This window comes from Dermacentor silvarum, unplaced genomic scaffold, assembly GCF_013339745.2.
Source record: "Dermacentor silvarum isolate Dsil-2018 unplaced genomic scaffold, BIME_Dsil_1.4 Seq873, whole genome shotgun sequence".
NCBI lineage: Eukaryota > Metazoa > Arthropoda > Arachnida > Ixodida > Ixodidae > Dermacentor > Dermacentor silvarum.
In genome coordinates, this window is record NW_023606907.1 from 35,649 (window position 1) to 60,001 (window position 24,353).

General features: G+C 45.9%; 1 protein-coding gene across 1 annotated transcript in view; it reads right to left on the reverse strand.

Moving 5' to 3' along the window:
• The window catches only part of LOC119435735 (ubiquitin carboxyl-terminal hydrolase 19-like), a gene marked incomplete at its 5' end in the record, with an annotated part of 34,344 nt that extends 12,548 nt beyond the window's left edge, over positions 1–21,796 (reverse strand). The window contains 14 exon segments of the mRNA XM_049659911.1: positions 821–932; positions 2,198–2,318; positions 6,268–6,411; positions 8,483–8,598; positions 9,335–9,395; positions 11,198–11,292; positions 12,227–12,310; positions 12,383–12,493; positions 15,489–15,599; positions 16,247–16,312; positions 18,693–18,919; positions 20,276–20,432; positions 21,052–21,248; positions 21,672–21,796. Of these exon segments, the coding sequence (XP_049515868.1) occupies positions 821–932; positions 2,198–2,318; positions 6,268–6,411; positions 8,483–8,598; positions 9,335–9,395; positions 11,198–11,292; positions 12,227–12,310; positions 12,383–12,493; positions 15,489–15,599; positions 16,247–16,312; positions 18,693–18,919; positions 20,276–20,432; positions 21,052–21,248; positions 21,672–21,796 (1,727 nt within the window).
• Positions 21,797–24,353: the final 2,557 nt, after the last annotated feature.

A 24,353-nucleotide genomic window follows, 5' to 3' on the forward strand; every position in this document is an offset into this window, starting at 1 on the left:
ACCCATTGTGCCTCTTCAAGGTGTGAAGTGCAACTGCCACCTTGAAGAGGCACAATGGGCACAACTGCCACTGAGTTAAAGGCCAAATTTAACAAGTTTCACGAGCTTTTTATGCACCACAGTAGCTAAAATACAAAAATAAATTTACTTTGAAATCTGTGACAACATAGTGACATACACCGATTCCGGGGTTTCGGCACTAAATTAAAGAAATGGCACTTTATAACTTTCATTTTCTTTTCCAATCAGCTTATTACCACCAAATCAACAAAAATAGAGCACATAGATGTTACTTTATCAGTCTGCACTGACTTGGTGTTCCTCTGCAGTGTTCCTTTTAACTTGTGGCAGCGTGACCGTCGCCTCTGGCGCTGGTGATGAAGACAACGGCTCACGAGTATGTATCGCCAGATAAAGAGCACACTAGCATGCCTGGCATGAGCGGCCGCGTCTAACTACTGCTCAGAAGAACCTTTGGCACCATGGCTGGCTAGCACCAATAAATCGCCTCCATAAACCCTTCCTTTTGCTGCTTCGCCATGTCGGTCTTTGGACTCTTTTAGTCACCTCGCTGCCTCTGTCGTACCAAGACCAAAGTGCCAAGGTATAACTCGCTACTACTAGGTGCAAAATGTTGCGTGATTACATACGTTGGAGGCACAAATGACACAAGAGGCTTCAAGAACCAGTGCAAACATCAGGTGCCAACTTGCTACCACAAGTAAAAAAAAAAAAAAAACAGTTCAGGCGACTGGAGGTTGGGGGTCATCTCCATTTGTTTCACCGACAGTAAAGGCACTGGAAACCTCGCAATGCTCACCTTCATCTTCAAGGACAAAGTCAGTCTTACTGGCAACGTTTTCAGTGTTCACACTGGTCACCGTGAACATGGCTCCGCTGCTGTCTCCAGCACCTTGGCTCACGGTGTCGGCCTGGGTTGTTCAAGTTACGGCTACTTTTAATATGGCTCAGGTCACATGACTATGCTAGCAAACGTCGAAATACCACCCAAAATGCCTGTGAGGATTTACTACAAAAAGCCAGCTTTTTTGCCACAAGTCACAGGAAACAAATGATACACGAAACAATGAATACAACCAGAAGAACTTGTCCTTGGCCAAGCTGGTGTTTAGAGAGGAAAAAGCAGCATTTAGCACTTTTTGGTTTGATGATCCCCATAGGAAATCACAACGCTTCGCGAAAGGACATCATGCACACGTAAAACCACGAGCAAGAACTAATGTAACAAGCCACAGTTCCAGTAATTCTAGTTAAATAATTAGCAAGCTTTAGTACTAATAGTGTTTCGGCTGTTTAAGTAGAAGCAATCAGAAAGGCTATAGCTATGCCATACGCATGCCCTTAAGGAGACTTAATTAAAAACTAAAGTAAGGGTTCTACGTGTGAGCACTGCAATCCGATTATGAGGCACGCCGTAGTAGGGGGGGGGACTCCGGATTAATTTTGACCATCTGGGGTTCTTTAACGTGCACCGAATTCACGGTGGACGTGCTTTTTGCATTTCGCCCCTACCGAAACACGGCCACTGTGGCCGGGATTAGATCCCGCAACCTCATGCTTAGCAGCGCAATACTAAAGCCGCTAAGCAACTAGGCGGGTGAGGAGACAATTAGTAGAGCATTCCACATAGGAAACATATGGCCAATGCCAAATGCCTTGACGCCATCCGGTATATAGAAATCAAAGCACTTTTGCAGAAATGGTGGAGTCTAGAACAGATGGCTCAACTGAATAATGATGAAAAAAATGTTGCCAATACTTTGTCCTCAATGAGAGACTAAACTAAGCAAAGGCTAATTTTACCATTTATATGTTGCTGTCGTGATAAAGAGCAAGTAACTAGGCTAAGTTTTGGTCAAAGTAGGCAATCTCGGTTGACTATGTTGTTATACTAGCCAGGCAGAACCTGCAATGCTAAATCCAAAAGACAGCGCGTGTACATAACCCGCAAAGCTGATCATGGCGTTCTGTGCATATGTATTTTGGACCCGCTATTTTACATAGCATTTAGGAGGGCTTTGCGTACAGTACACTAAATCTCTATTTGTGTACACAGTGCCCCAGATTACCACTGACTCTCTCCGAAGTTTCACAAATGCCCACTTGCCTGATAACACATCTTGGTTGTTCGGCAAGGGTAGAATAAAGGCAAGTGATTTTCAAGCTAAGCACTCACGTGAATCTCAACTTCCTGGTTAGTGTCGGCCACCTCACTGTTGCAGGTGGCTGCGGCCGTGGCTGCCTCCAATGTACGCTTACTGGACTCCACGGGTGGTTGGAAGACATTCACAGAATGCCTGAACAAAAGACGATAGAAAAGAAGAACTGGTCAAAATGGTTCTACCAAGCAAGCAAGAAAAATTTTTTTAACACGAAAGTGTTTTATGCCGGCTTTTACGAATGACTACCTGCAAGGGATGTGATGTGCTGCCATCTAGGAGCTGTGAAGCGAAGTACTGCACCGTGACACTCACGAGCGACTACAGCGAGCGCTTCAGTAGTCGCAGCACAGCAGAGGCTAAAACTGCGGTGTAGCCAAAGGATAATAAACCGAGTGTAAACGGCTTTGTGACTTTGTAAACTCGTAATTTTCAACGAAGTACAGTAGAACCCCGCTGATGTTTTTCACGGGACCGTAAAAAAAAAAAAACAAAAACGTAAGAGCCGGGAAACGCAAGAGCCGAGAAATAGGAAAAATTGAGAAATGAGCGTAGTGTTGAACTGCACGCAATATTTTCATTCTTACGTGTGAAAAAAAGTCAGATTCGCCCGAAAGCCGAAGCATCGATTGCGACAGAAAATTAGTAGACAGCTATACAATGTAAGGATAGTAGTTTTATCGTCCACATAAACTTGTAAACATTCGTTAATAACTATATTAACAAGCATGGTGTCAGCGCCCACAGGCAAACATGAACACATCACACTCGACTGAGCACGGACACGCGCTGTCAAACGCTGGCGTGAGGAAGCGCTGCTGCAGCAGAAAGTGAAGTGACCTTCGTGCTGTTGTCTATCGCTTCAACGCAAACTGCGCGCCGAGAACACGCAGCACGCACAAAGCTACGAGTCGCCGACGCACCTTCACTCCTCGACTCTGCCCCCAACACAGATCGCATTTCAAGATACGGCCCTCGCACCGCCGCGCAGTACACAGTTGATGCTAGAGTACAACGCCGCTCGCTATGCCTCCCTCCCCCCTCGCCGGTGCCTCGAGCTCAACGAAAGAAGGCGTGCTCCCTCCCTGCTTTTCTTTGTTGCGCACGCAAGATTTGGATACGGTCGTCGGCTCCCCTCGCACGCTTTCACTCACACATACAGCATACAGCATACGGCACGCGGTGACGGCGTTATCGCCCTTGGATTTTATACGGAACATCTATGCGCCAAAACAAATTGTAGGGCCACAACGCGTCATAGACACCATATTGAGATAGCAAATACGGATCTCAAAGGCCATATTTTTGCTGGCGGAAACCGAAAATACGTCATAGGTGTCGCCCCCGGCACTTTGGGCGGCCAAGTGCCATCGTCAAGCCACTAAGCGAAACGACATGAAAAGTCAAAATGGCCGCTCGGGATGGCGCGGGGTGGCAGTTCGCAGTGTATGGTCCGGGAACGGTCCCACAGTGGCGACGCAATAGCGGGGTTACCAATGCATTGGGTTCTATGGGAGCTGTGCCGGGACCGGCCTCAAAAGACGTAACAGCCGGGAAAACACAGCACCCGGGAACGTAACAGCGGGTTTCTACTGTACTGTGTAAAAAATAAAATAAACATTATTAAATGGCTCGATTCGATGGCACAATTCAAACCCAGGAACTCTAGTATAGAAGCCCGACATTGAAACCATTACGTCACGGACGCATGTACTACCGACATGCGGCTTAGAACGCCCTTATCAATTTCTCGCGATCAAGTCAGCGCGTTGAAATGCCTGCCACGTTTCAACGCCGCTCGCCAACAGGACGCTGCACGTGAGGCAAACATGCAACACGGTCGCCGTCCCGCAAGTCGTGTGCCTTTCACTGCAGCAGACCGCGCGTTCATGAAGCAAACATGCAACAGCTTCTGTGAAGACACGTTTCACTTTCATGTTCTACCAATTCCTAAGAAAGAGGGATCAACCATAATGTTTTAATGTGGGCTTTAACATCCAAAAGTAACACTGGGGATATGGGAGACGCCATAGTAGGGGGAGGGGGTCCTCCGATCAATTTCAACCACTTGGGATTCTTTAAAGGGACTGAAAACCGATTTTTATGGACCCAGTTTTTTATGGCGCAATGAAAAGCTCACCCTCGGTAGTGCTTACACCTGCAGCGGTTACTTCCAAAAGTGCGTGGATATTTTGTAAGCATAATTTTTCGATCTGAGCAGCATCTAAAAAAATTGTCGCAGTTTCCCCTGAAAGGCGAAGCATCAATTGCGATAGCAAATTAGTAGAGAGCTATACGGAGTAAGGATAGTAGTTTTATCATCTGTATAAACTTGGACATGCAGCAGCACCAGCAACGCGCAGAACTGTTGTCGACGCCGTCAGCGTTTTGCCCGCGTTCGCACTGAACGCGCGTGGCGTTTTTATATAAATACGCATTTGGTGCCGCAGCTAAACGTCCCGCCTCCCCTCTCTCTCTCCCTCCCGTCCCCCCACAGCCTTTTGCGCGACGGAAAAAGTCGCGTTTGCTCTCTATATATGGAAAGGAGGAAAGAGACGCTTTATTCTGCAGCTCTTCAGTGAGCATGGCGCAGAATGCGCGTTTGCTCTTCGAAGTGCGTTCGCTCCCTGTAAAAGCGCGTCCCTCGCGCCCTTTCACTCGCACATACAGCGTCCGGAGCACGGCGACGATTTCATCGCCATTGACGTCATACGGAACCTCACGGCAACGGCGACGTCGAAGGCAGAAATACGCTTTGGAGTGTCCATATAATTGCTATGACAATAAAATTAAGAGTCCCTCCTCCAGCAATGCTGAGAAGTGATAGTGATGCCTATAGCCCGCCTCGCAAATTGTGAAAGCCGCCCATCATCCTGCTTCCACTGGAGGGAGTGCAACAGTGGTTAACCACCTATATTTGACCTTTCCAACCACTTTTAGAGGTAAATAGACTGGTACAATAAGTTTGCGTTGTTTCACAGACCTTTATGCCAAACGATCCATTGAACGATGTTAAGAAAAAAAAAAATTTGAACTTGCTATGTAATGAAAGAAACCGAAGAAGCAGTATGCTCAAAATCATCCTTCGAAGCTTAGAACGACAGAATGCTGAGCTAGTTGGTAAGGATTCATAATGCAAGAAAGGTAAGGCGTGCAGACACGGACACAAGAGAAGTGGACAACACAAACGCCGGCTATCAACTGAACGAAGCACTGAGGCGAAAAAAGAAAAGACAAAACTCATCTGTGCATGCTCTGGAATCGTTGCACCACGTGTCAATCGGGTACACGTACCGGTCTACGCGCGAGATAACAGTTGAGGCATTTCATCTATTCCTTATGTAAGGTAATTGAAGGCTGACTCACGCACGCACTACCACCATTATTGATATGCCAAGCCTCGACCATTAGACGCCTATCTTCATTCCTATGCCTGTACAGTATCGCGCATTCATCTAACTCGGGCGTGCAGTTACAATCATGGCAGTTTTGGCAATGTAAGGAAAGATTGGAAGGCGATCTACCGGTCAACGACCTTTTATGTTCCATTAGCCTCTGATTGATACACCGCCCTGTTTGCCCTACGTAGAAATGGCCACGGCTAAAGAAAACTTCATATACCACACCCATACGACAGTCAGTAAAATTGTTGTTCTTGATGTGCTTCACTGGACAAGTATCTGTCCTTTTTTTAACGTTGCACCTGTTCCTTCTTTCATCCTTTGAAGTTGCTAGAACAGAAAGGAGCACAAGGTCAGTGCATTGCACAGCTGTTCTGAGAAATTAGAAAACTAAAACTGCAGATTAGCCGCACAGCATGATGTCATGGAGGTGTTGCGTTGCTTCCATCACATTCAGCGCAAGCAAAAAGAAAATTTCACCAAGCTCCACTGGCACGAATCATCTTGGAATGCAAGACTGAGATCTGCGGGCAAGTTTTTCAAAAGTTATTGGGCAAAGACTATCAACAAAGGTGGCCAAACAGGAAAGTAAAAAGTGTCGCCTGTTCCTCTTTTTCTAGCACTATGCATCTCAGTGCTCTGGGTTAACAAACACGCAGCTTGCGATAACTGGGGTGAAAACGTACCTCGAGTGAGCCTCCATGAGCCGGCAGATGTTCTGGTATGTCGCCTGGGATGCAGGCATGCTCAGCACAAAAGGCAGGCCCACTAACTCTGGGTAGAACTTGCAGGCACTTTTATGCTGCTGCCAGTGGTTGGTCTGGCACGTCCTGCACACCAGTAGATTAAGACGTTCAGTGCACTTCTCCTAAAGTGCCCAAAGGTTGCATAACAGAAAAGAAAATTCGGCAGAGAACATCCCTGATAGCTGTCCACGTAAGCGAAGCATTTTTTAGTTTTACAGAATGGTGCATTGAAACAAAACGGCTGGCATGTACAATGTGTAGGCCTCTTTATTTACAGATTACGAACTGCTCATGGTTTAAGGTCATTCCTTCTCGCCACGCAGCTGTCTGGATCTTCCGAAGGGGCACCATTCACAACCGAGAGAAAAGGTATTCTGCAATCTGATGAAGTCCATTGCCTCTTTCTGACTGGTTTTAAAGGCCAACCACCTTTCCATTGTAGCCCTCTGTAGCCTATGTAGCCAAAATAGCCCTTTCAAAAAGGGCTACTATGGAAAGGTGGCACAATAAATAAAAAGTAGAAGCACCACTTTGTCACAATCACTGAATTGCTAAGGGTGAAATCACACAGTTACCATGAGAAATGGGGCAATAAGCTGCATAAAGGCAAACAAACATGACATCGGTCTTCTTGAGCTCTAGATCTGGAAGTGGGAAGCGAGGAGCTCATCAACCTTCGTGCTGAAGATCAAAGGAGCGTCCAAAAGCGTTGCTTCTAGTTCCTGAAGCAAATGAGAGTAGAGCTGCAATTGAAGATTCCCAATGTTTTGTCGGCACTCGAGGTTGAATGCCATCAACCCAGAAGCTAAAGGAAGTACAAGGATCTGGGCTGATATAATGGCAATGCCACCTCATTTCAGCATTTACAAATGGTTGCCCGTACGTTTCATCAGACAAGAAACGCAAACTTCAGGCACGCGGTGGGAGCTTACAGAAATATCCCCAGCGCATGCTCTTTACCCCACCTCGCGGAATGTCTTGAAAACTGTCTCCTCATTTGAAGCACCAAGCCAGAGCGTGTGTTTTCTCAAGCGTTTTCTCAAACTAAGAAGTAGCTTACAAACAAGGTGGCGTTGGACGTGCTGACAGCGATTCTTACAAAGTAAAGCTGCAGTTGTAAGGAGCGATACAACTACTACTTTGTAATAAGTCAAGCTTCGATGTGCCCTCCACGCTTTAGAGAAAAATGAAAAGCCTTCTCATGAGTACTCATGATGTGGCAGAATTTATGCGCCATAATTCTGCCCCCACGGACAGAAAAAGTGGTTGTGAATTAGTTTATACAAGAATAAGTAATCAAGAAATAAGGTGAAAATATTGTGAATACTTATTCTTGTATAAACTAATTCACAACCACTTCTCCTGTCAGCGGTTACTGTCAGCTGTAACGTTCTGCATGGCCCGCCACAACTTGTGTAATCCCAGCATTTTCTGCACGAACTCCTCTTGCACCTCTAACACTATAACACGTCTTGCGACACAACAAAATACCTTAGGTTTTGATCTTGACATTTCCAGCTCTTGTATTTGCTCATTATCTGACTTTTGTCATTGACGTAATTCAATTTTTTGTTGCTTTTGTACCACTGTTCTTTCAGGTTTTCTGTTTTGTTTGTTGTTTTTATTTTCGGTCCTTTGTGTAACACAAATGCACCAATACTAAGGGGTAGAGCTGTTCTTGGGCACTTTCAGAAATAAATGAAATGAAATAATGATGTGCATTGTCGTCCATGAATTAGGAGTTACCGTATTTCTTAATGATGTCGACAAACTTGGCACAAAAATAAACACATTGGCTACTTTTGAGTTCAGTTTTGCTCTTTTTCCTTGAATACCCAATGGCAACACTGCTGGAGAGGCGATTCGGGCACTAGCTATATGCGTGGTGTCCACTGATGGCCAACTTTTCCAGCACTTGCAGGAAAGCATTCGGTACTCACAGTACAGCAAATTATGGTCTTCAAGATTGGAAGGTGGTATTCAAGACTGAGGGGTGGGATTTGGACATCACCTATTGCAGTTTTGGCTACATGCACTTAGAACCAAGTAAATATGGTAAGATGAGCATTACATCTCAATGTCTGCAACTCCTACTCAGACCCCGTCCCAACTTTCTGCAGAAAAACGTTTGACAACTATGTGCCCTACTCCTCACCGATTACAGTAGCCCACGCGGAAGCACCGGGTGCAACGCTTCAGTTTGTCCTCTTCGGCCACGCACTCCTTGCCACACGATGAGCAGGTGTTCGCCAGGGGAGGCATCAGCGCCCTCTGCATAGAGAAGACGAAGGCTTCATTGCAACTTGTCCGAGCTTTCCAAGGCACGCTGACATCCAGGACACATTAGCGGTGCCCGCTTAAGGTCAAATACTAGCAAAGGTATCTTGTTTCTCCCATGTCAAGACACTGGTCAGAAGCGGGAATCAAATATAGTTTGTGAGCTTCTAGAAGCTTTTAAGTTCTCATTTTTACGAGTGCGTTACTGGCTCCAGGGTTGGAGTATTGCGTGAGGGGCCTACAGCGTGTAAGCACACACAGAAGAAGCCTTCGAAGCATATAGAAACAAAAAAGCAACACTGTGATTGGGCTAGAACATAATACAGTCAAGCTTCGTTTAAGCAGATATTCGTTACATGCTGTCATTGGTGAGAAACAATTTAACTTTCCTTCGTTATATATGAATATTCATTATATCCCAGTTCATTGTATCTAGGTTTCAGTGCAGTACTAGTATTATCAAAAGTCATAAAAGAGCTAGTTCTAATGAATTAATGATTGGCTAATGGGGTTTAACAGCATAAAGCCACACTTAAGCTACGAGAGACGCCAAAGTGGCTCAGATTAACTCTGACCGCCTGGGTGCACCTTAATCGTGCACCTAAATCTAAGTACACTAAACGTTTTTGCAATCCGCCCCCATCTAAATGAATGGGAAAGGATGAGCAAAACCACATCTTTTTGATGTGGGAAGCCTCACTTGCTGCCCTAAGGAAAAAATAATACTTGCCTGCACAACAGCCACCTCCACCACTCGCTCCCGTGCAACTTCCTTGTCCAGAACCTCGAACCTGGTGAAGAGGTGCCAACAACAGAGCAAATCTAAGAACACTCTGCAGTGTTTTGTATGTTCCATGGAACGCCAAGCTTTCCAAACAGCACAGATGCCACAATCGGCTTAACCAAACCTAACCAAGTGCTCAGAGAAAAGTGTCCAGCACTCAAGTTTCATGTCAGTCTGTGTTGCTGATGTACCAAAAAACACTCCAACATGTGCTAGAGTTACATGAATGAACTTGCAGCTTCTATGACACCGTTAACCATATAACAAGCACTTGTTTATTTAAATAGGAAATGCTTACAGTCGGAATCAGTAGCAATTCACAAGTGCGGGAGATATTAGACACAAGAAAACGGGCCCTTCCAGTTCAGAGCGAATGCATCAACAAGAGGAACTGTAGAACTTCACACTTTCCAAATCGCACTTCGTCTACCTTAGATTTGCAAAAAGTGTGTTATGTTTTGGCCAAATTTCTGAAAAGTGTTGCCACCACGTGACACTGGTTAGCTTTCAGCCTCCCAACCATTCAGAGTCACTAGAATCTGAGTGCTAGGCACTGCAACAAACAAAAGGTACTAATTGCAAAACAAGTCACTTGCAGACAGTTTGAGTGGCAACAGCAAAGGCTAACATTAAAGGGGCGTACTTTTACGAAAAACTTCTAGGTGCAGGGCCCCTCATTAGTCACATGACATATTAAAACCAAAAAAGTATTTCAGCACTCTAGAAGCAGAGGCAGTGAAAACACTGAACTTCCAGCTACAGTAATTGTCAGCAAACACACACACGATGCAAACTTATTTTGAAGGCCAACTGCAACAAACCTTTAGAGTGTGGAAAAAAAACTTAGTTTCAGACTGTGTAGCTAAGTTGCAGCCTTCGTGCAAAATTTTACCTATGAAATACAAGTGGATGAGTCAGGAAAAGCTAGGAAAAAAATAGATACTGACTGATACTGATATAACTTATTGACCTTTTTCGCGGAGCAGTTTGCTCTAGAGGAACGAGATGGCGCTTTCAGCGGCGCGCCATACGTTGCCTCAGTGAATGCGCACGAATACGAAACCACTACTGCTCTGCCCTGCTACTATGTGATCAGCTGTCGGAAATGCAAGTGGGTGTTCGCTAATGCACTGTGCCCAATTCATGCTGCAAAATGTGTAACGATAAAAGGAAGACGTGTGCGGTAGTTAGCTGCAAAAATAGTGATTCGCATATTAAGGAATAGAATCAACCTGTGTCGCCACAGCTACATAAGGACTGCCTGTGTTGTCGGCCCTTCGCGATGCACGGCTTTCCTTGAGGATAAAAAAGGACAATGACGGACGTGATCAAACATGGCAGCGCCCATGGGAGCGCCGGGAAAAGGGTCAATAAACTGATAAAAGATACCGATACTGAAACCCTTCACCATTACTGCTCGCAAGAAATGACAAAATGATAAGAACCAGCGCAATACTTGGGCACGAGATCGGGTGGTGCCTGCAGTGTGCCATATATCTTGGAGGCCATGTTCCAAGATCTGTGTCTTATCCACTAACTACCACGCATCTGAGTCATCTATTACAGTGTTATTTAAAGAGTCTTGATTAAAAAAAGATCACAATTGCGAGCCCCGCAGCACTGCCAAGATTGCTTCAATAATATATACTACCAATTTATAACCAATTTAGCCTCAGTGAAATATTCTTGCAAATGGAAAACAAAACAATTATTTATCCCAGTACTATTCACTCCACTCGCCCAACAGTTGAAAATCAAGATGGGCGCACAACATCATTTCACTTACAAGCAAGACTTTCGGACACTTACGCAAAGATTTGGTCCTTCGGAGTCACGCCGACGAGGCTTTCGTCCCTGCCATACACTTTGTAAATTCTCCGGTTGTAGACCTCCAGTAGGCGTAGCTGAAACCACCATTGAAATAACACAGTCAAGTTCCAGTAGCACATAATGAATTAGGGCTCACTGTGAGCCCAAATAATTATTTTTTCTTTATTGTGAGTCACAATAAAGAAAAAAGAATTATTTCACCTTGTATGTATTGGTTCTAGCCCACAGCCAATTCTAAAGCCGCCCCATCTAGCCATGATAGTGTTAGCCTGCAAGACTAATGGTCACAGGCAACAGATGTTCTATTTCCTTAGTATTTTTACGCGTCAATTGAGAAAGATTTATTTCCCCCTATGCTTTTCTTGGCTGCATTATCCATTGGCATCACAAAATTTATAGAAAAATGTTTCAATTTCAGCAAATTAAAACATTTATGTTAGCTTTCATTTCTTGTGGTTGGTTCTATATGCTCTCAATTTCTACAATGTTTCACTCCAATCATATAGGCTTCACTCGAAGTTCAAGCTTCAAATGGCTAACTTACAATGCTGTCAGGTAAATGACACAAATGACCTGCCAACAACCAAGATCTTTCAAATAGAACGACAGTGCAGCAGCCATTCACCCAAAGTCTGGCCCAAGAGCAACGCTGGCCAATGTTGGCCCACTATGTCCAACAATAGAGACTGGCACAAGGTCTCACATGGGCAACATTTGTTAGCTATACCATCATAGAGGAATAAAGGACGGACGAGAAATTTCAAGAAAACAAACATAGAACATCGTTGCAAATATCAACCCGAGAGCACAATCTCACACTGCCACTTATCTGGTGGCCAAAGATGGCGTAGGCCTCACACTAAGTGTAAAAACATGCACTTGATGACTGCACAAATTGGCAGAACTGTAAATAAAAGAATGCATTCTAGTTAGCTCTAACTTGTTCGTAATTCAACTGTCCATCCACGGCAGTATAACACTAGGCAGCAAAGCATGCCATGGACGTACATTCTTTGGGGAAACTTTAGTCTTCTTGAAGATCTCCTCTTTGAGGTCTTGGATCTTGGCGTCGTGGTTGAGCCTCACCCGGAGCTGTAAATAAGGAAGCAGTTAGCCCTGTCGAGCAGAGAAGTTTGCTCTACAGGCTACAAGATGACCACCAACCTTGACCGGAATGGACTGCGGGTCGAGGGCAAAAAAGTGCACCACAAATACCCGCTGTCTCTTTGGAAGCGGCACCGTCAGGTACAGGAAAGGATCGAAGCTGATGGAGACCTGCGAACAGGTGGAGAATTTTCACCGAGCTCGAATTAACGTCCCAAAACTGCACAGTAAGTTACGATGGACATCACAATGGAGGGTACCCGATTAATTTCAACAATCCATTGTTCTTTAACATATACCTAAATCTAAGCACACAAGCGCGTTTAAAGACACTTCGCCCCCATCGAGTCACAAATCACACGAAGGCAATATGGCAAGAAAGAATAGATGATTAAAAGCCTGTCTTTCGTACAAAAGTGCTGCGCAGGTCAGCATGCAAACATACAAGCTCAGACCGCTTATAATGTAACTGCTAATAGTGCAGGACAAGATATAATGCGGTATTTTTTAACTCCAATTTATCCCACCATAAAACTCAAAGTATACACATACAGTCAAACCTCGATATAACGAACCTCGATTTAACGAAACTCTCGATGTGACGAACCATTTTTATCTCCCCATCTTATTTCTACTGAATTAACGAAACCTCAATATAACGAAATTCTTGACATAACGAAGTTTTTCGCTGCAAGTACAACTTCGTTATATCGAGGTTTGACTGTACCACTTATAGTGCAGCTGGGCGAGACGAAATACCGGTTATAATGCCGTTGCAGGAAAATCCCGCAGACAAGCGAGGCAACAAGCGCACTTTTCAATGAGGTGCACCGGCAGGAATGAGGCGATGCGGAAGAAGAGATGCGGAGCAAGTGAACAAACAAGAGAGAGGGGGAAGAATGTAGCGGCAACATGCTGGCTCCGCGGGGGTTGCCAAAGTGACGAAGAAGCCTTTTGCTCTCGCCACTTGTCAACCGTACTCGGTCCACATCGAACGCATGCGCACTGCCGCTCTTTGGTTCTTCAGTTTGGGAGCGGAAAGAAAGCAAATACAATTGCCGAGTCAATTTTTTTTACACATGGACTGGGGGAGGGCAGAGTCTAAAAAATGCTTGAATTACCAGGCAGGCCGGAAATTCCATTTCGACGGTAAAATCAATTGGTTATTTTTGACAACTCCCAGTATCACGGAAAGATCGGTCGAGGCCACGAGGCATTTCGTGTTCACCCGCGAAGTGCAGATATCACGCGTACGACCTCGACTCCACGACACTCAGTTTAAACTGTGTTCCGCAAATTCCTCGTGTTTCTGAACATTGTCCACACACAAAGTTTCGCCGTTCCAACAAGTACGAGTACATACCAACTTTGCTATATGCGTTCGCAGTATTTGCCAGCTGATCGCCCGCGAACCCCACTTCATGCGCCCTGCCATCCAAGCCTGCGCTCGTGATCTCGCGCTAGATCAACTCGTATTCGTCTACAGCTACGAACATATATCGAGGGTGAGCTTCCTGTAAAAGCATGCCGCCCGACACCCCTGCCGGCTAGTTCCGTCTCGTCGGGAGTCGGCTGCCAAAGTTGCGATTTGGTGCAGAGTCAATGAAATGCTTCGCAGTGGCTGTATGGCACTTGGAGAAATGGAGGGAACCACCACAATAAAGAAAGTGAGGGCACATTCTGGTCGTATGCTTCAATTCCCGGACAAACACGGCTGCTTGGCCTACATGTTTTGCACAACATGCCTTCAAAAAATGCTGTTTGGTTTATACTAGTGCAATACAGTAGAACCCCGCTGTTACGTTCCCAGGTGCTGCGTTTTCCCGGCTGTTACGTCGTTTTCGGCCGGTCCCGGCACAGCTCCCATAGAACCCAATGCATTGGTAACCCCGCTGTTACGTCGCAACTGTGGGACCGTTCCCGCATCATACGTTGCGAACTGCCACACCGCGCAGGCCCGAGCGGCCATTTTGACTTTTCATGTCGCTTGGCTTGGTTGCTTGACGATGGCATTGGCCGCCCAAAGTGCTGGGGGCGACATTTATTACGTATTTTCGGTTTCCGCCAGCAAAAGTATGGCCTTTTATATCCGCTTTTGCTATCTACAGATGATGTCTATGACGCGTTGCGGCCCTAAAATTGGTTTTGGCTCATAGATGTTCCGTATAAAGTCCAAGGGTGATAACGCCGTCACCGCGCGCCGTATGCTTTCTTTTTCGCGCGAGAGGCAGTCGTCGGCTCCCCTCGCACGCTTTCACTCGCACATACAGCATACGTCGCCGCGCGCCGTATGCTGTATGTGCGAGTGAAAGCGTGCGAGGGAAGCCGCGCGGCCGTATGCTGAATGTGCGAGTGAAAGCGTGCGAGGGGAGCCGATGACCGCATCTCGCGCGCGAAAGAAAAGCAGAGAGGAAGCGCGCCTCCTTCCGTTGCGCTCGAGGCACCAGCGAGGGAGCGAGGGGGGGGGGGGGGTAGCGGGCAGCGTTGTGCTCTGGCATCATACTGCGCGGCGGCGCGCGCGCGGTCCCGCGGGCCTTATCTTGAAAGCGATCTGCGTGGGGGTAGATTCTACGCAGTGTAGGTGCGTCGGCGGCTCGTGGCTTTGTGCGTGCTGCGTGTTCTTGGCGCTCAGTTGAAGCGATAGACAACAGCACGAAGGTCACTTCGCTCGCTTCTGCAGCGGCGCTTAACTGCGCGTGTCCGCGCTCATCGAGTGTGATGTGTTCATGTTTGCCTGTGGGCGCTGACACTATGTTTGTTAATTAGTTAATAACCGAATGTTTACAAGTTTATACAGACGATAAAACTACTATTCTTACTTTGTACAGCTCACCGCAATCGATACTTCGGCTGTCGGGCGAAACTACTTTTTGTCGCACGTAAGAATTAAAATAATATTGTGTGCAGTTCAACACTACTCCCATTTCTCAATTTTTCCTGTTTCCTGGCTCTTGCGTTTCCCGGCTCTTACGTTTTTTTTTTACGGTCCCGTGAAAAACGTAACAGCGGGGTTCTACTGTACCACTTATAGTGCGGAAATTTGCAACTACGGTGACCGGTGACTTACGTTACAAGCGATCTATGCTGTACACACATTACACGTGACAGCTAATAAACGAATTGTGAGATTCCCGAAAGCTGTCCACGTGAGTTGCATCTCGCCCACCTTCTGACATTTTGGACAGATGACAGTGGACTTGTACTGGCCCTGGAAGAGATCCACTACAATGGAGTCATTGCGGAGTTTGTAGTTGCTCCAGGATTCATCGGCAACCACCTGGAAAAAGCAGGATCCGGACAAGAAATGAGGTTGTGCAGTGTCTCAACACTGCTCAGTTTCAATCACGTGCATTCAACTTCAACTGACCGCAAAACAGCTCACAGTTTACTTTTGTCTTCCAGTGCTAACATGATTCTCGGATTTTTTCAAGTAGTTCGAGGCAGGTCCCTTTACAGAGGCCATCTCTGAATGCTCTCCGGTTTGCTGTCCTTGCACTTCAAAGTTTAAGCACAATTTCTAGTGATCTCGCGACATCTTCTCAATCAAAGAATTAATTAATGTTTCAGTAAAAGTGCAGGAATGTGATAAATTCACATGACAGTTTTTTAATTATTAGCGATTGCTCATGACACATGGATTTGAATCCAGCAAATTATTACCCAGCAGAAAGCTTTCCTGCTCAGCAGTTAGTCAAATTGAAACTTTTTATGCAGGATACGTGCGCTTTGCCGTTACAGCCAATTTTCAAGGGGGCTCAGAAAGAATTTCAGGGGTGCTTCCTTTCATAACGGCCAAGGGCGCACAGTGTTTTATATTATTAGAAACATCAAAACAGCCTCAAAATATATTTAAAAGAAAAGAAACTATTCGCAACTCACACTGTGAAGTAGCCCGGCACTAGTAGAGCAGCAAAGGTTACTCACGCTGTCTGGTCGGCCATTTGACTCCACCCTCTCCACGTAAGGCTTGTTGTGAATGCGGTTGAGGTCCTAGGGTGCAGAAACAAAAAGCCCCGTCATCAGTGCCTTTCAACGGCACATACACAATTACGAGACACGGGCTTCACGACATGTGAATTTCTGCTCTGTCAAGTCAAATCATATCTTTATAAATCGTAATTCATTACAAAAAAAAATTATGTACAAGCAGGACCCCATTACTACTTTTGAAATTGTGTGACAAGTCCGTAGATATTAAGAAAAAGGTATCAGGATATCACGAACGACCACACAAAAAAGGTGTGCAAATGAAATGGTTATTTAAAACAGAACACAATAGGACATAGAAAACGGAGAAAAAAACAAATACTAAAGCTCTAACTATCTAGTAAGCTGCAAGGAAGGCATGCAAAGCGATCAAGACAAGCTGAATCAGTAGTTAGTTTCAACAGAAAATATACATGGTCCAAAATGTTTTCGAGCATTATTGTGATTAAAGTTCAAGGACACGAACAGTTAGTCTGAAGGCATGAAACGATGTTATTGAACTGATGCTATTTGGTCAACTTTAGAGGCTTCTAATTTATTGGATAATTCTGCAGGTCAAAAAGACTACTACAGGCTTCCAAATTCGAGCCTATTCAGGTTTTTCAGTGGTCTTTATTTTTTTTTTATTTTTTTCACAAACTGCATGTCCTGTAAATTTTCAAACCAAAGGGTAAGCTGATTGAGTACATGCTTAGCTCCACTTGTTTCCAATTCGAATACATTTTTGGTCGATATACAGTTGCTTATCAAAAATTAAGACATGCTTAATTATATATGGACAGTTTCACGGCACTGCCACTCTTCCCATCGATGTAATGCATAAGGACAACCGAAATTTTGGACACCTTACAGTGTGCCATTCCATACTTCAGACTCCGCCAGCATGACCACGTGCTACTTCAACAACCAAGGTAAGCAGAAAGTGCAACGTATTTAGACGTCGTCAGCACCTGCTTGAAACTGAAAATAGTCTAGTCGACTCAGTAGTCACAGACTGTGCTCAAACCACTGGACAAGCCAAGCTAAGCCATTATGTTGTTAAGACTGCATTTGTAAATTTGTACGTCTGTCGTGCATTTTGCGTGTCCAGCATTTGCTCTTTTATGTGTTAGATAGCGACACGGTCTCAAGCAACTTTGCTGTCTGTTGTTACGAACTTTTGTTACTCATAATAAGCAAGCAGTTTTGAATGGTGCCAACTCCATCCTTGAGATCGGCGCCAATGAGGGCACTGATGAAGCAAGGGTAGTGCTGGACAATGACAGTTGTGAAAAAAATCCACGATTGTTTGGCTAGCAAAGCGTGGCCAACCTTCGTTGGAAGTTTCTATAAGATGAAGATTTAGTGCACGCATTGACTGTATTTTTGACCAGTTGTGTTGAAAGCGTGGCAATACGTAGTTGAAATACAGACTGACCAGGTCGTATGCATGTGCATACAACACCACAAACTCTCATGGCCACTTCTGGTATATTGCTTACATTTTTTTTTTTTTAACCCATAGGAACCCCTATCTAAGTACATGAGAACAAAGAATGATTTTCTCTACATTCACTGCACTGGATTCGTGAGGTTTGTTGAATTTGAAAGAAAAGGTCAAAATCCACTGACTAGGAAGCAGATTTTCTAGTCAGGCCATCAATATTTTTTTTACAAGAATCGTTGAAAATCACAGAACGAAAACTGAAGGGAGAAGCTTACGATTCTTTACTCAGTAACCAAAACATGATATCACAAATTTGTATACTGCAATATGGAGACTTCTAAAGTGTACAAAAATGATTAAACAAACCGCTCTGTATTGTACCACAAACTTGTGCATAGGACTTTCACAATACTCTCGTAAACCTAGCAATTTCATGCAATCTGTAAGCTCATATAGTATCACATTTGAAATGACTCAAGTGTGTTAACAGATGGAGTTCATAGAACTTGGAAATCTGGTTTTGGTGCCGAGTTACGAACTCCATGTTTTCCTTTTAAATGCAACAAATTTCACTGAAACTGATTCAGCAGTTGACTAATGAGAAGATTTCTGCATTTCACATGTATATTTGAGAACAGATCACAGTTGGCACCGAGGTAAAATTTCAATTCTGGTGACTTGCATGCCCAGACCCATTGCAAAGAACGCCGTAGTGGGGGGACTCCAGATTAATTTTGACCACCCGGGGTTCCTTAACACGCATATAAATTTAAGTACACGGGCGTTTTTTTTTTTTTTTTTCATTTTGCCACCATTGAAATGCAGCCGCCATGGCCGGGATTCGAACCCTCAACCTCGAGCTCAGCAACACAATGCCGTAGCCACTGGGTTACTGCGGCGGATTGGCCACGAGGCAAAGCTTTTTATTAAAAGAAAGGGTCAAGAGGGGAAGCCAACCTCGTGCAGTCCGTCCAGGAGGAACGCCATGAACTCCTGGGCGTCGTGCTGAGCAAAGCCCGTGAACTGGGGCGCCTTGATGCTGATGAGGCTCTTGAGGCGGGCGGGCGCAAACGAGCGCTGCTTGCCCGACCATAGCCACGAGGCGAGCACGGCAAACGCCACGGCCAGCTCTCCGTGCATGCCAAGGGGATTGTCCCGGTTCAGCTCGCCCTGGAAGGTGGCGCCTGCAACAACGTCGCATCGACCCCATTATCGATGTTCCTGTGACTACACTTCGCTCCATTGCATAGCAGGCAACAGTGCGAAGGCTAGAAAGACGTCTCTCACTAATTGCTTTCACGACCGAAATAAATAGTGCGTCACATGTGAAGAAAAGGTGCAAGTATGCGTTCATACTAGAAAAAGGATGCGCAGACACGGACACATGAGGGAAATGGAGAACATAAACGGTGCATGTCTTGTCTGTTTCCATTTTTCTCTTCTTGTGTCCGTTTCTGCACGGCAAATTTTTTTTCCCGCCATGAATCCCTACCGACTAGCTCAGCCTCCTGTCAATCTGAGTATGAGTGATGTAACTGGATGTGACATTACAACTCATCCTTTTGTCACAAAATATGACAAAATTATTACACAGAAGGCATCTCAGATTTTAAACTTTTTTTTTTTTCCAACGAACAAGCAGGGTGACATGTTTCTGAAACTCGCAGACACAGCGCACTGCTTGCACTCGCAACCAAAACGTAGTACATCACATACTAGAAGCACAGAGGTACACATAGTGCGATTTGAAGTAACCTTACACCCACAAGTTATCCTGCAGAAAGCCCTGCAGATCAAAAACTTCACTGCAAAATGCACAAAGTGGGCCTCCTGACTGCACTACTTGCACATATCTTCCAACCTGTGAACATTAAAATTTGTTCCAAATTGCCGCAGACGACGCTAGGGGTTGCGGAAGAAATTCTACAACCCACACTTCTACAACCACAGCCTGGTACATACCACGCATTTTTTTCACACACATTTTATCGATGATGATTATATAATTTACCTTTAGACACTGCACACAAGCAGCAACAAACATGCAACACATATGCGAGCCCGTGTACCATCACAGCGGGTCACTTTGTTTTTAGATCACAAAGACTTTTTCAGCAACTTGCTGTTGCCAGTTGCGCAAGGAACTCTTCTGTATAAACTTGCTTGAAGCAAGCATACCACTCTGCAATGCTTTCACGTGACATCAGAAGCCTCAATAGAAGTTTCAGAGAACAACGAACAAAACTTCTTTATAATCCCAATTTATTTTTTATAGAACTTGATGCAACTCGTAAAATCGTTTAACGAGACCAAGTTCATAAGCCTTACGAAACATTCATGCGAGTCCGCAGGTATCCTTGCGCAGTAAAGAAGAGTCATCTTTTAACAGCTACTGCTACAAAACGCAGTACGGAAAAGGGAAAACAATGATTCTACAACCCACACTTCTACAACCACAGCCTGGTACTCGGGCTGGTGGCTATCTGCGAGTGACAGAGCGCTAGTTAAAATTTACTACTGAACGGGAGAGTCACACGCACTGAGGAAGTAGTCGCGGAACTCCCGGGTGTTGGCCAGGCACTGCAGCACGGCGTTCATGAAGCAGGTGTTGCCCAAGTTGTCCAGGCCCGTGTAGCCAGGGGCAACCACAGCTGGAGGAGCCGGGGGCGGCCGCGTCTCCAGCTTGTTGACGACCTTCTGCAGAGACAAGCAGCAGAAAGATAACGATAAAGGTCGCAACTCATTTTTAAATGCATCAGCATTTCTATGCCTACCCAACGAGAAACCTATCCATCTGTCAAGTAAGACGAACGCATTGGCTCATACCCCTGTAAGGCTGAGGCTATAAACCCTCAGCAAAGTGAAGCAAACAGTGCATACATTCATTGAAATCACCCATACAACATACAGAACAGCATATGTTTCAATAAAGAACAAGCTCAAGACAAGCATTCCAACTATCAATAAAGCATTGCGTACCGCCCTCAGCAAATGTAGTGGTGGTTTTGCAACAGCTTCACTGGACATCCACGTTCACAGGTTGATAACAATTCATAAGGGTTGATAAGGGTTGGACATAGTCCAATAAGGTTGATAATGACCAATAAAGCTTTATAAGTGCTTATGCTGGTTGGATCAAGTTTGATAAGATTGATAATGACACCGTGCTGCGTGGAGATGAACAAGTGGCACAAAGCTTACGCATACTTAGACAACTCAGGTAGAGTTTCTGCGTGAAATTTTTATTTGTGGCTTCTTTACTTTATTCCTTGGCCGGGACCACAATGCTAAAAAATAGCTCCCTTTCCCTTCGTACCTTTGAGAGTGGGTCGACCTGAGCGGCCGAGGCAGTCGACGCATCTCCGGCGCAAGAGTCCAGCACAGCGGGCTGGACACTGGGCTGCACATTGTTTGTCAGCTGGTGCACGGGGGCCACGTTGCTCAGTGGCGTCCTCCCTTGCACGTTCCTCGACACGGGTACCCATGTGTTGCTGGGAGCCGCCACTGGCTCTGCTAGCAGACGACAGAGAGCCACAGGACACACAAACAGAAGTTATAGTCGGGCAAGGTGATTGATACTCAGGAGAGCCATTGGAAACACAAATAAGACAGACACAAGTAAGACCGTGTTGTCCCATCGCCTGTTCATCGTTGGTTTCGCAGAAAGGCCTTTTTCTTGTCAAGGATGAAATGGCTCGTTAGATTCCTCACCAAGGTTGACTGTCAAAGCTGCTTTGATAATTTCCTTTGTGTGTTCCTTCACTTTTGCAATGGCAAATCACTTGCCAAACAACGGAACGCAAAGCCAGGACAGTCATGCAAAACCTGGCTCTCCCATTTACACATCTTTATCAACTGTGTGTTGGGATATCTGGGCAATTATTTTAGGATACTGTCCCAGAAGAAGGACCTCGCTGTACTAGCTTGTGCGCTCACCAATTTTCTTGGGAGGAGGGGCCAGCTCAAGCGATGACCACCGCGATGCCACCTTCTTCTTGAGAACCAGCTCCAGCTTGCAGGGGCTTAGGCGATACCGGCAATCCTCCGGTCGTATAGCTTCCCTGCAATATAAATGTGCAAAAATCAATTACAGACCTTAAGACCTGTGGCCACTTAGCACAAAATGGAAATGAAAAGGGCAGGGGACAAGGTGAACGAACCTTGTCCCCTCCCAGACTAGCCCACCCAGGCAAAAAAAGCAATTGACTCCAATTGAGAAATTTCCAATTGGTACCAATTGGAAAATTTCCAATCGTAAATTAGTACATAACTGGACCAATTGAACCAACTGGAATGTGACCAATTGGTTTTTGTTGGAGTGACCAATTGTACCCAATGGGTGCCAATTGGTTTGAAACCAATTGGTTAGAATGGCCAATTGCACCTGTACGGGCAATACCAATACACATATATACCCCACAAAGCAAACCTAAATAGGATTCCAGCTGTCAGAAACAGATTTGCTATAGCCTTAGTACTGCATGCATATATAGCTATAACTCATACCAGTTTGCTTGAATGGGTTCATAATCTAAAAGTATTACAGTAGAACCTCGTTCATACGTTTTAAAAAAATACGCGAAAAATAAATGTACGATCCGGGAAAACGTACGATCCGAATCCAGTAAAAATTGAAGCTGACAAGCCCATATTGAGGTGTAAGTGCAGAAAACATTTATTTCTTGCAAAACATAGTTACAGTCGAATCTCGTTAATTCGAACTGAAGCTGTGGTCCCGTCAAAGTTATGTGTATTCCAATGGGCGAGAACGATCGGTAATTCGAACGCGAAAGCATTTGCGACGGTTAATTTGAACATAACCGCGCACCAACAATGCTCTCAGCAGCAGGCCAAATCACGCGGCGGCGCCTCCGACTTACAATGCTTCGACACCGCCATAAAGCAAAAGCTTAGGAGAGACCCCTCAACGCCGCGCGGAGAAATAAAAAAGAAAGAAAAATTACCGCGGCGAAAATTTCCTCTCTCAAATGGTAAGGTCGCCGTTTCAGCGTCGCACCGGAACACGCGTGTACGCGCCGACGTCTCAGCCAACGCAGCGGCTGCGGCGCAGAGGGAAGCAACGCGGAGTCCGGCCAACGAAACTGCCCAAGCCGGCCAACGCTCGCTTCAACGGCAGAAAACGAAACTTGGGGGAGCTGGCTAAGCTGGCGCCGGGCCGGCCGGGCCGGCGGGTGCACGGAGACAGTCGAAGGTGAGGGAGTTGAGAGGGAGGGCGAGGGGAGCCACCGAAGCGACGGGGTTGGCGAGGCCAAAACCTTACCAAATGCGCTTCCCTGCCGCCCTCCTCCCTCACCTTCGACGGTCTCCGCGCGCGCGCGCGTCGCCATGCCAGGCGCGGCCCGCTCCCTGAAGTTTCGTTCGCTGCCGTTATCGGGATGCGAGAGAGAGAGAGAGAGCGATTGTGGTTGTGAGGAGGAAGAGGCGCTATCGGGATGCGAGCGTTGGCCGGCGCGGGCATGTTTCGTGGCCCTCGCTCGCTATGTGCTTGCGCGCCGCGATGTTTCACGACTCGCACCGTTCGTACGTAGCGCTATGGTGCACAAATACGTCAAAAATAAGTCCTTTTAATTCGAACAAATTTTCGGGCCCCTTCGAGTTCGAATTATCGAGATTCGACTGTATTTTCTGCTGGTGCGTCACACCATTGGACAGGAACAACTCCTTTTGCGCACACTGCATACCCTTGTCCGCATTTTCGTTGTCTTTCGTGCGAAAGAAGCTTTGTAAGTCTTCCAGACCAGCAAGGGCTTCGGCGAAGGTAGCCGGTGTGCGCAAGCCTTCGATCGTTCTCGCCGCCGTCTTCAGGCGCCTCATCCGCCACCACCTCCGCTACGATCTCGGCGAGTCGTAGCGCCGCGCGCGTGCGGCGTTCGCCGCTGCTGCCGCGCCTCTTCACTTCGGGCGAACGAGGAATGCAAAGAAGTCGCGCGGCCGCTGTCTGCCGCTTAGCGCTTCACAAGCACATGAGAGTGGTCTGTTTGCACACCTGAATGGTAATTTTTCGCTGCAGAACGTATCATACGACTGCACTTTGCCGCAATGCTGAACGTTGCTGCCGAATAATCGTATTTTCCAGGAACGTATTAACCGGAACGCATTAAAACATTCCTCTATGGGCCTATGTTTATTTTTCGCGATTGCGAACGTACCAGCCGGGAAAACGTATTAAGCAGGAACGTATCAGCGAGGTTCTACTGTATTTCCCAGTTGGTTACATTCTAGTTAGTTTATTCGACCTATTGCTAGTCCAATTAGACTCAGTTGGGAATGTAAGGTGGGCCTAGCTGGATCAAACTGGCAAGTCCAATTGGACTCAATGAATTCCATCCCTGACTCAATCATAACCAATTGGAGGTAAGGATTTCCCAATGGGGCCAGTTGATTCCAATTGGCAAGTCCAATCGGACTTAATTGGTTTCACTTTGACTCAATCGTAACCAGTTGGAACTAGGGATTTTCCAATCGGTTCCAATTGGGTCCAGTTCATTTCAATTGGCAACTCCAATACGTTTCTCCTCTGATCCAATCGTAACCGGTTGGAAGTAAGCATTTTCCAGTTGGTTCCTATTGGTCCCAGTTGATTCCTATTGGAAAAGC